Source organism: Thermobia domestica, chromosome 1 (genome assembly GCF_964235325.1).
Source record: "Thermobia domestica chromosome 1, izTheDome1.hap1.1, whole genome shotgun sequence".
NCBI classification, from domain to species: Eukaryota; Metazoa; Arthropoda; class Insecta; order Zygentoma; family Lepismatidae; genus Thermobia; species Thermobia domestica.
Window position 1 is genome coordinate 152,822,417 of NC_137454.1, and position 12,959 is coordinate 152,835,375.

The window sequence follows — 12,959 nt, forward strand, 5'->3', positions numbered from 1 at the left end:
TTCATACAGTCAGATAGATTATGCACGTCAGTGCATGTTACAACATGAATGGCGTGATCTATGCTAGCGCCAATGCGAACTTACGTTTATGTGCGTATATTTATGTGTTTTTACTTGGAAATACAGTAGCGTAAAACTATTACCACAAACCATCATTATAATAAACTCAAAAGCTACCGTATGTCGTATATATATGCAGGAATATAGTCTTTTATGATAGTGATTCTATAATGCCTTAGAACTTTTTTACGACTTTTTTTGACATTACAAGTTGAATAGTTGATATAAAAACAATGCATGTCTCCAATCCAAGAAATGCAGAACTAATTACATACTGTACATCTGGCTAACCTGTCACTACGTTTGGAAGCCGATAACAGTAGTATTGCATTACACTAGCAGTACTGCTTGCAGTGATTGACCGAGAAAGAAGTCTTACTCTAAAGATGCTTAGGATCTATTCCGTTTTAGGAAAACACACGGCAATTTTCTGTAGAAAGATATGTACGGTAATTATGTAAAAACAGACAGTAGTTCAGTTATTTCAGTCCTGCTATCAGAATAAAGTCCTGTTATTTTGTAACTCAGAGTTTCTCGTAGCATTTAAGCACATTAGACACTAAAAATTTGGTACACACACACACACACACACACACATATATATATATATATATATATATATATATATATATATATATATATATATATATATATATATATATTCCAAAAAGGACGAAAAACATTGGAAGTAATAAAGATAGGAATTACAATTGTAGTAGAATGGCCATATCTCGAAATCCCTGAAAGTTAGATACATCGAAATTTGCAATTAGTCTTCTAATTGAAATCAATTAAAGACATGTTTAAGCGTTTGTAATGTCTTCCTTAAGAGGGAAGAAAAAAGGATGGGGTTCTAACAAGATGGATCTCGAGATTACTTCGGATTAGACACATGTTAGGGATATGGAACTTGGTATATATATATATATATATATATATATATATATATATATATATATATATGTGTGTGTGTGTGTGTGTGTGTGTGTGTGTGTGTGGGTGGGTGGGTGTGGGTGTGGGTGGGTGGGTGGGTGTGGGTGTCACGGCGTTTCCAGAAATTGCTCCACAGTTTTGCCGAAAATTTCGCTTTTAACAAGAGAAGGGGGACTATTTCTATTGTTTTTCTAAATATATGTAAATGACTTCGAGGTTATTTGTTTCATCATCACAAGAAAAACATTTGAAACTTGAAACATTCAACATTTGAATCGACATGGGATTTTAAAATCTCGCTTTGAGTGAAATTCGTACTTGACTAGAAAAAGATGTTTAAATTTTTCGCAAAGAATAATGCCACAAACATATTCTGCCGTGCGAAGAACGGAAGCAAAGGTTGAAATATGTGATATGCAAGGTCGACGCCGAGCAAACATAAAGGTCTAGTGGGAGGGGAAGTCCCCAGCTAGCCGAAGGCTAGTATGCATATATAAAAAAAACATATTTTTAAGTATGTTTTTTTTTTCAAAAAATAGCAAACAAAATAAAACAAATAAAAGATAACAACAATTATAACAAAGAAGATTTCTCTTTATACATGTCTAAAAAGAGAAGAATGGGGAGTACACTCATATACAATCAATTTATAAATTCTTTAATTGTCATGTAAATCAAGTTATGTATTTGAGCTCTCCCTCATGCTTTTCCTTTTAGTCACGTATAGATAGAATTCTTTTAAAAAGTATTTTTCTTGAAAACTGATTTTTTTTACCTTTTAGTATGACTATTTTAAACATATCCCTACTTGTATGTTTTTATTCTTCAAGCATGCTATGAAAAATCGTGGAAATCTGAAATTTTGTTGAAACTTGTAAATGTTAACCCTGCGTATTAGATAACCCCGCTTTACTTAAGAGTAAAGTTGGTTGCATACGATATCGATCTTTCAAATCAAACAAGAGATCTAACCTGAAAAAATATAAAAGCAGGAGTAAAAATGGATCTGAAAAGGTAGGGGCAGTATGCCTATCTTTGTCCATTGTAATTTTTAGTAAGTGGAGGAGCGCCATACATATTCCTTGGAAGTGGGGGTACGACATCTTCCGCGTTCCTCCTCACTTTTACTCCCTGTATAAAAGTAACAATGTGATATTGTATTGTCGCTCGGCAAATTTAATTCGTTGTGTGACGTCAGCAAATGAGTAAAATTAAGGTTGCACAGTTTGAGAACACAGTTGAACCCTAAGCAAGTATGTTGTACCAGTCTAATTAAAGAGAAGCATGTATTAAGCTAATAAACTATGAAGATTTCAGCGCTGCTTAAATGAAAATAGTGCGCAATTGTAAAATCGCTCGCAATTAATGAGATATCGTATACGATACTTTATAACTCTTATAGTTGCACTCTTACGTATATAGTAGTTGTGAAACAAGTCAAAATAATTCTAATAATATGACATGTAAATGATTTATTCTTTATTTTTTCATATAAAACATGGTGTGTTTTCTTTCTTTCATTTTATTTTATATTCATATGTTGTTCAGTGTAATGTAATTTCATTGTACTGACACATTCTTCTCTTTCAGTTCCAACAAACGGTGAAAACATTCCTTAACGAAAGGATTTGGGAATTTTATTTTTACGTGCCGAAAACGTGGCCAGACGACCCTGTCATTATGCATTTTCCTGGTATGACTTGTACGGTAAGTAACAACATAAGAAAAGCGTTTATATTCCTAATAGTGCATTATTTAGGCCTATAATCTGATTTGTTGGTAGATTACAAACATTCAATCAAAAAAGCTCTCATCCATTTTAAAGTTTTTTTGGAATTTATTGTTTCCAAAATAAAAGTCATTAATTTCGAATGTAGCTTATAGTTTAGAAAAAAGTATTCACCTATCTTTCCTTTAAAGGCGAAATTTTTTAAGCATTATATAGAAAACTTTAATATTTTCGGTTTCGAAAGAAAACTTAATTGGTCTAAAAAGATTAATTTGTGTTTAATTTAATTCCATCCGTGAATAAGACTATAGCGTTTTTTCAAAAAGCAGTGGATTGCCAGATATTTATAAACAAGACTTTACATTTCTATGAAATTAACTCCTTCGTCGCTGTATGGTTAGCGGTTAGCGTACACGTCTTCAGGGCAAGAGACACGGATTCGACTCTTAGTGGGACCTCATGTGGTTCGGATCCCAAATTAAGTTTGTAGGATCTATTCTCACATAGCCGTGGTGCTGAACAGGACGGTAAATACCAACTCAATCAACTAACCAATAGAATGATACTAACAAGATATAGTACGAAGAGAGCCCAAGTGTTATAATCATAAAACTGATGGTCTAGATCTCTTACAATTTTAGATCTCATCTATCAAACAGTTATACTGTATTTACTCAAACGTAAGACGCTAACAATTCTCAGACATACCTTATTTATTTGCACCTCTAATATGAGAAACATTTATTCCAAATCTAAGAGAAATTTTCTTCTAAATTAGAGAAGTCAGTTGGTCGTCCAGCTCTGTTTCCAGACGTCATCCTCGCTTTCATCTAATGCATTATAAATGCAGCATTTCTTGAAGGGCTTAAATGAAGATGAGCGGAAACGTTTTTCCATGCAATCAACCCAGATTTGCTTTAAACATGATTTATCAGTTGTTAGGATCTACTGGAACACAGCCTTTCTTCTTTGTCTCACAAATTCGATAATTGCCTCTTTAATTTGCGGGTACCTACCGTTCCTGGCAGGTGGTGAACTTCGGTCGAGTACATTTACAGGCAATTATTTCTGTTTTGTGCGTTCACCACCATTGAATGGTCACTTCAGGGATGTTGAATTCACATTTTACCTCTATCCATTTCCATGTGTCTCTTCAAATGTTCTTCGCTGTTTACCGTTCGTCGTGATTATAATTCTGTACGTGGTGGCACAGATACAGAATCTTATATTTGTTACACATTATTTCGATGGGCGGAGGAAAAAGTCGTCTGCAATGTAATTTGATGCTTATTACAGAGTTGTGATATTTTCTTTTCTTTCAGAGATACAATATTACCGTTTGTAATGGATTCTAGGACATCATCAATTCTAAGACAGACTCTGAAGATCTCCCATTTAAAAAATAAATACGTCTTGCACTCGAGTAAATACAGTATATGCAATATTAGGATTTATATTGGTTAAAGTATTCGGATTCATATTCAGGATTTTGGATTTGCACCAACTAAACAGCAACAAATGAATCATTGAGGTATTTCTTATAGCCAAAGTAAATCCCTCTAAAGCTTATTATAAAGTTATGGATCATACAGGTCTTCGAAAGCTCAGAAAAACAAGTAATGGCTTCAATGCACTGGTCACGTTTTCTGGTAGTAAGTATTGTGTTTAGTGTTAAGTTGCAACATATTAAAAGAATAACAAGAAGAAAAGTATTTTCCATTGTATTCTTTTCTATGAAAAACCAGGAACTGTTGTGGGTTTGTTAGCAACCACGTGGTGTTAATATGAATTCAAATACGGGATATTGCGCAGAAACTGCTGAGTCGCCAATAAATGTGAAGCCACAAGGGCAAAATAGTCAATCACAGTAGAATAACCAGATTTAGAGAATTAAAAAAGGAATATTCAGCAAACTGACATAACGTGACAATCTAGTTAGGTGTAGACAATATTAATGGCAATGAGGAAAACATATCTAGCTTTCCGACATAACCAGATATTTATGTATTTCATTTTATTCTAATTTTAATTTTTTTACATTATTTTTCAACTTTTAATAGGATTCGTAATTAGAGGTATCGCTTGTCACTTGAATACCATATTTTTGATGACTGAATTTCTTGTATAGAAGAGGATTTCCTTCAAACTTAGTAATAGTATACAAAAAATGCTTAGAAAACGGAGAGCTGAAGATGCTCATTTTTTAAAAGGACACTTTGCTTCCTGTTTGCAATTTCCTTGGGACATCGGATAACTTTCCGAAAAGGGAGACATTCCTGCTTTTAAAAACTGGACGTCTAATTACCCTCAATTACCGGAGTCCTATTATTTGGGCACAACAAAAACGTTGCAAAAGTATATTTCAGCGAAATACAGATAGCACCTAGTCCTAATAGCCTTTTTCAACAATTCTTAAAGTTTTCATCCGCAATACACCGTAACATGAAAGTCACAAAATGTCATTACGAAAGAAGACCTCTTCAACATTCTTGTTTACTGTGTAGAATTATATCTATCTGTAAATTATGTGGATTTTCCTCTAACGCTGTTTTTATTATTACACATATTTACGAATTGATAATAGGTTTGCCAAATCATTTTTTAAATAGCCAAATAAAAGCAGTAACTAGCACGTACGCATGTATAGATGGAAATATTGTGCAAATCGAGTCGAGTATTAGTTTGTAATATGACGACATTAACTACAATTCAAGAATGGGGACATGGTGGATCACTCTGGAGCAAGAGGTCACTGGCAGGCTCCCATAGGCCATGTGAGTTTCAAATAGATATAACTGTTTTTGAGATTCTTCTGTTTCCTCCCACGTGTTCATTTCATTAATTTATTTCATAATCATTCACGTTCATTAATCATCCGTCCCTTTCAGTCTACAGGGCATAATCGTGGTACGTAATATTTACAACTGATGACACAAAACTTTTTTCGGGTTTTATTTATTTGTATAAGTTTTAAGTGGTTGAAAAGATGTTCTGTATTAGTTTGTTTATCATTTCCCTTTCACTATGAAACTTGTTTATTTATCATAATTTTTGTGATGAACAAATTCAATTAAATCTCATGTGAATCTATTTTCAACAAAGTGGTTCTGTATAGCGTGAAGGTTCTTTGCACCAATTAACTGTGTTATAGAATATTTTTATATATAATTTTTCAAAACTGAAGAACATTTTTAAAAAGTATTTTAATCAATAGCACAAGAAAATCACTTTGATTTTTTTTTTACTGAAAATGAACGTTGAATTTTAATTATAACTCGGCTTGGAGAAGAATTATATTCTGGTAGGAGATTAGAATGTAATCATAGAAGGCGCAGAAAGGAAAATAGTAGGAAAATATGGATTAGGAGAGCGTAACAAAAAAGGAGAAAGACTGGTTGAATTTTACACGAAGAACAGATAGTAGTAGCAAATACTTTGTTCCAGAAACTTAAGCGCAGGATTTATACGTAGAAAATGCCAGTTTTTTTTTCAAAGCTACTAAATAGATTATATACATGTTAAAGAGAGGTTCAGAAACCAAATAAAGAACTATGGAAATTACCCAGAAACAAATGTGGGCAGTGACTACAACTTAGTCAGGAGGAAGAGTAAGCATAAATTTAAGAAGTTACGAGAAAAGAAGAAAAATGGAAGACTTGATACAGGCATGCTAAGGAACAAAGAAATTCAAAAAAGTTACGCGAGAAAGACAGTAGATAAGAAAAACACAGGAATCAACGATGGAAGAAAGTAACAAGGAATGGTTATTCATAAAAACTAAACTGCTTGCTACTACAAAGGAAGATTAAGTCACGAAGGAAAGATTGCAAGGAAAGAACAGATAACCAAGGAAATTCTGGACTGAATGGATGAGAGACGAAAATGAAGAATTTCAACAACGATGAGGCTAAGACGCAGTATGAAAAAATAAGAAATCAGATCATTCGTAAATGCAGACTTGCCAAAGAGGAGTGTGTAAAACAACAATGTGAAGAAATAGAAGAGGACAGGAACACAGAAAGAGTAGATGTGGCTTGTAAGAAGATTAGAATGAACTTCAAACCGAGGAGACCAAAGACCAATACACTAAAAGATAAAGAACAAAAATCCATGACTGAAGCTGGAGATAAACTGAAAACATGGAAGAAATATTTAGAAAGGATCTATGGAAGCAATAAGCAATTAAAATTAGAAAACATGGAGGAAGTAGAAAAGGCTAGATGAGACTTCATATTCAGATCCGAGTACAACAAAGCATTACGGGACCTAAAACATGGAAAAGCTGCAGGTGTAGATGAGATATTAGCAAAAACCTTACGAAGTTAGGAACCGAAAGTTCGGACAGAGTGTATAAATTAATTAACAACATTTAAGAAGAAAGACAGGTGCCTACAGACTTCCAGACCAGCAACATAGTGGCTATACCAAAAACAATAGCTGCTGATAAATTCGAGAATCACAGATGCGTGCTTCAAAAATATTGACAAAGATTAAAATCCAAAATAAAATAAATACTAGTAGATGACTAGTTTAGATTCAGAAAGAGAACAAGAAGAAGGGAAGCAATACTTCCATTAAGAAAATTTCTAGAAGAAGGAACTTTAGTGGAAAGAGCAACTTACTTAGCATTTGTAGAATTGGAAAAAGCATTTGATAATGTAGAATGGAACAGAATGTTCAAAATTCTGAATAAATAATTTTAAAGGAGCCATGAATTATATATATATATATATATATATATATATATATATATATATATATATATATATATATATATATATATATATATATATATATATATATATATATATAACCTGCACAAAGAACAGAAAGCAAGAAGTGAGGTATAGGAAGAGAGGAGAAGCAGAAATTCAGAATGAGGGTTAAACAAGGATTCTCATTGTTACAATTTTGTTTAATCTCTACGTTGAAGAAACAATAAAAGAAATCAAAAGACATTCACAGTATAAGAATAACCGTTCATGGTGAGAAAATACACGCGCTTAGATTTACGAACGATAGTGTAATGTTGATAGATAATAATTTAAAAAAAAGAAAATAGAGACATGTCTGCAACCGCTACTTAGCACCAAATTCAACATGAAGATTCAGGAGAACAAAACAAAATTATGAGATGCTCTAGAAAACATACATGAAAAGTGAACATCAAAATAGAAGATCTCCTGGTGGAAGAAGAGTAGAAATTCTGTTACTTAGGAGATAAAACAACGAGTGATAATAGATGCAAATAAGATGTAAGATTCAGAATAGCTCAGGCGAATAAAATATTCGAACCAAAACAGAAGCTCCTAACCGGAAGCATCGGCACAGAACTAAACAAAAGGTTGACTGAAGTACATGTGTGGAATGTGGCATTGTATGAATGTCAGACATAGACATTAGGACAAGAAGAAAAACGGAAAATGAAAGCCTTGGAAATGTGGTAATATACAAGAATAATGAAAATTAGATGAACGGAGAAGGATAAAATGGTAGGAGAAAAAAGGATGTTGAAGAGTATTTCGAAAAGACTAGATATGATGATTGGACACATTATGAGACATGGAGAAATCCCGTTAGTAGCTACAGAGGGAATTGAAGAGGTACGTAGAAGAAGGCTGCGATTGAAATATACGGACCAAATAATACAAGATATTGAGAAGCGAAACTACAAAAAAATGAAAAGGCTGATCCAGGATAGGGAAGGTTAGAAAGTTTCGCCAGACCAATCGAGAGACTACTGACCTGAGATGAGATGGAAAAGAACAATAATAATTTTGTGTTTATGAGATTTAAATACATAACATGAAATGAAATATTTCATTTGTACGTCCCACAGTTGTGCCATGTAGGCTAAAGGAGACAGTGATGATTTGAATTAATAAAATGGTGGAATGAAGAAAATGGGAGGAAACGGAAGAACCCGGAGGAAACCCACGCACACTATGTTTGTCCATACAAAGCCCATTTGGCGCGAGCTGGGATCTCACGTACCAGAGATGAACACTCTTACACTAATTCATTGCCCTCAAAAAATTATTATATAAATCAATAATTTATAATTATAATTTTGCATAATTAATTAAAGCGCGTAACAAAACGATTTTCTCCCATTCGACACTATATGCAAAATTCGTTTTGATACATCGATTTTGAAGGAACATTAGATGTGTTTTCTTTGATACTTATTAATCTTTTTTTTTATTATTATTAGAATTGAAAGCGGTCACTATCCCCATTACCATATTTTTCAGGCTAACCATTTTCATAGCACTCATCGTTCAATTTATGTAAGGATAAGATGATCTATTCAATCATCCCCTTTAAAACAAAAATCATACGAATCGCTAGCCTTTTCCGTACAATGTGCTAATAATATAAAACTAATTCTAAATTCTTTTCACCCCATTAAATTTTTTATATCATAAAATGATGATAATCGAAGACGACACAAATATTGTACTGACATACATCAATTTCATAAATTTTAATGTACCGAAAGAATTTCTTAATGAAATTCTCATGTAATACGCAATATCCGATTATGGTTGAATCAAAGGTATGAGAAAACTATTGTTATTAAGGTGATGCAAATAAGAGTGTTTATAAATTAATGGATTAAGTTACACATACTTGCGATCTTTTTGAGGACCGGAAATGAAAGACTTATCTATTTCTGTATGTATAAACATCTAACATTTTGAGGTTTACCCCAATTTTACAAAGTGTCAAAATTTACCATTTGTACGTACCACAATAACCTTTGTTCATATGCACATATTTAGACAATATTTTCTTTATAGCAGGAGAATATACACAAAATGGATACATTTTTTTGAAAGAACAAATGATATAGTAGAACTATATACAAGAAAAATACAAAACTCATTTCGCAATCTTTCTAAACACCGAGTTTTACAATAGAAAATGAAAGGTTAATTTAGAAACCAACAATGTTACCAATGTTTATATAGTAAATTTAAACCTTTCAGTTCTTGAATAGCTCTTCAACTTTTTTATTGGTAAAAAAAAGTCCTATGTTCTGTAGACTACAGAAAATCCTTATATACTAAATCACATACAACGCTACTTTATTGCATTTCTTCGCGCACAGCAGGGTAAGTAAACCAATATTGTACTGTGGAGTTCCTGATAAATGATGTGGCGAGGATGGTCTCATTCAACTTTTGGCTCGTTTATTGGTTTAGTTGGAAAGTGGTGTTCCTTGATGTAATACATATCAAGAGAACAACTGCAATCTCTCCGTGTCAAGGGAACAACTCTCAAATTGATCATACTGTCAGCTACATTTTCAACTGTGGTGTGTGTAAGTTTAAGGTTTGAATTCTACTTCAGAACATGTTGATACAGCCTTGAAGAACTTCAGTGACACTTTTTCAGTTAACTTTTTCAATCGCACGGCCTCGCCCATAGTTCGTCACGTTTTCTAACTTTTGAGTAAACTTTAAAAAAAAATGTTAACCGTTCCCATACAATTCAATGCAATAACACATACCAAACAAGCTTCCCTTGTTATGTGCAGGTAGTACATTTCCTAAATTAAACTGCCTACATACTCTTTTTGTGGCTCGATCACAACCCATTCCGTCTAATAACTCAATTTCACCAGAAGGGTGCTTATTATGTCGAGCTACTGATATATATATATATATATATATATATATATATATATATATATATATATATATATATATATGTGTGTGTGTGTGTGTGTGTGTGTGTGTGTTCTTTTGCAGTACTAAACATGTAGCAGTGTCGCGTGAAGGTGTTTGGTTTGTATGATGTTGTAATGCTTCACTTCGTGATCGATTACAAGATTGTATTTATAGTTATTTCATTTACTATTTTTATAATTTTACTGTTCTGAAAATGCATATTTATGAGGTTCGGTCGTTTATTCATTTAATAAGTTATTCTATATTGTTACAATGTATGTATCTTACAAATTTTACACAGGCAGTAGACAACTTGAATTTTAGTCTGTGCCATAAATTTACGATGTTATCTAAAAAGAAAAGAAGAAAAATTGTATGGGAAAAAAAGACAAGAGATTAAGATCCTCGAACTATGCATATCAAATTAATCGGAATGCAATTTTAGAAGTTCTTGGACCCACAGGGTCCTCATAATGTTTCCTTCCAACCCGATGTTCCTGATGTCTGTTGTGTAGCTTCACATTAACGTACCCTCAAAAATTTAGTTGTTTTAATGAAGTTTGATAAGAAAGCTATTTTCTGAGTTTCATCTTCAATCGTTGCGAGTAGCTACATTTATGACCCGTAAGTTACAAATGAGGATATGTATTAATGAATATGTTTGATAGAAATGTGTTGATAATCAGAATAATACATGATTATATTATTCGACAGATAAGTTGTGGTTATTGTGTTATTAAAGATGTTTATATAAGCCAAAGAGGCAAGCAAATAAGTAATTAAAGAATATTAATGAAATGGCGTAATTTATTGAATATGAATAATATATATAATTACCAGAGATTCGTTCAAAAACTGATTTGTCACACATGGTCGTTAATCATAGAAGGAAGATGGAATATGTTCTTAGGATGCTTAATTGATTACAAAAAAATCTCGCTCTGTTACTGTTTTCACTCTATAACACTGGTTAGTTTATAGCACATCCACTTTGAACAGGAAGTTAAGAAAGAAGATGTTACCCATTATTAGAATGCTTATATAAATTCCATGAAAATGTTTCTTGCTATATCTTAGCGTTTTACTCCATGTATTATATATCACTCTACGTTGGCAATAGAAGTCGTAAAGGATTCCTGGCATTTCTGGTTTTAGTATAGACTTAAGGATGGAAATACAACTCATTGCTGAAACGCATAATCGAATGCAGGAAACCGATTGTTTCTCTATATATGATCGTTTCTACTCTATAGATCAACGTTAAAACCGGAAATGGCACTTCCAATTTTAATAGAAAAATTAGAATGGAGATGAAATATATTTTGGGAACGCTAAATTGATTCCAATATAATCGCTTCTCGCTGTCTGCTATTGATTTTGCTCTATATAAATCAACATTAAAACTGGAAATCGTGGTAATTTCTACCATTTCCGGTTGTAGTAGAGAGTTAAAAATAGAGATGTAATGTATTTTTGGGATAGTTAACCGATTCGAGAAAACCACATCTTTCTATCTGTTACTGTTTCTATTCATTAGCTATCAACGTTAAAACCGGAAGTGATTCATTTCTACCATTTTCGATTTGAGTGTTGGCTGACAAATAAAAAGAACTCGCTTCTAACTTTTGATCTTCTACTCTTTCACTAAATTTGGTGATGACTGGTGAAATAGTTCTTTTGAGATTTTTTTCTTCTCGGACGGTTGGACGAACAAGGTAAATATATAGAAGAGATTTGATAAATCTAACTCGTTAAATAGATGTTTATAGCAGTTTTCTTACAAATTATTTGAAAACTAAAAATTGTTCTTTCTTTCCTTCACACTTTTAGTTGAGTAGCGTTTTATGTAATATTTTCAGGCATCACAGGTCTAGTGCTGAAAAAAAATAAAAAATCTACTTCTGCTACCACTTGGCCTTCTGTTTGTCTGATTCGAAACTTAGACGTGGTTTGTGTGCAGGTCAAGGGAGAGAGGGAATAAAACGTCAATGAACAAAAAGCGGTGTTGTCAATAGTAGATTTACTATTCTGAGCAGATATGTTAGAGTCAAAGGGAGAATTATAAATTCCGCCAGTGCAACATATTCATAAAGTTGGGATTTTACCTGCTACCAAGCTGGATTTCATCAAATACTGAATTCATCATCATTAACACTGCCACCTGCACACTGATGCATAGTAATAGTTCATGTTTTGAATGTGTATTTTCTTATGACAGGGTAGCGAGTATGTATAAAATGACTGATCTCTTACTTGTCTTAACTTTTATGTCACAGTTGGCGCTTATCTCTTTTACAAAGAAACACCAGTATTGACTTTGTATCTTTTCTAATTATATTATGGAAACAGAAGTTATTATAACGCATATTTTAAAGTAAGAAATCAAAATACAACTAAAAGTAAGGCTACCATATGTCTCGATTTAGATTTTTTTTATTCTATTGTTTTTCCGCGATTGTTTTTCTAATTGAGAACATGAAAATGCCTATATTTTTCTTAATTAGGAGTTGTTTCATTTTACATAGAAACTATTATGTTTCTTAATAAACTTAGGTTTCAGT

The 12,959-nt window shown here is 32.6% G+C and overlaps 1 protein-coding gene across 2 annotated transcripts in view; it reads left to right on the forward strand.

Annotated features, from left to right (window-relative positions):
- The window catches only part of LOC145690034 (uncharacterized), a 376,283-nt gene that overhangs the window by 173,728 nt on the left and 189,596 nt on the right, over positions 1-12,959 (forward strand). For both annotated transcript variants that reach the window (XM_081764535.1, XM_081764542.1), the window contains exon 3: positions 2,584-2,700. In XM_081764535.1, the coding sequence (XP_081620661.1) occupies positions 2,584-2,700 (117 nt within the window). The remainder of the gene's footprint in view (positions 1-2,583; positions 2,701-12,959) is intronic.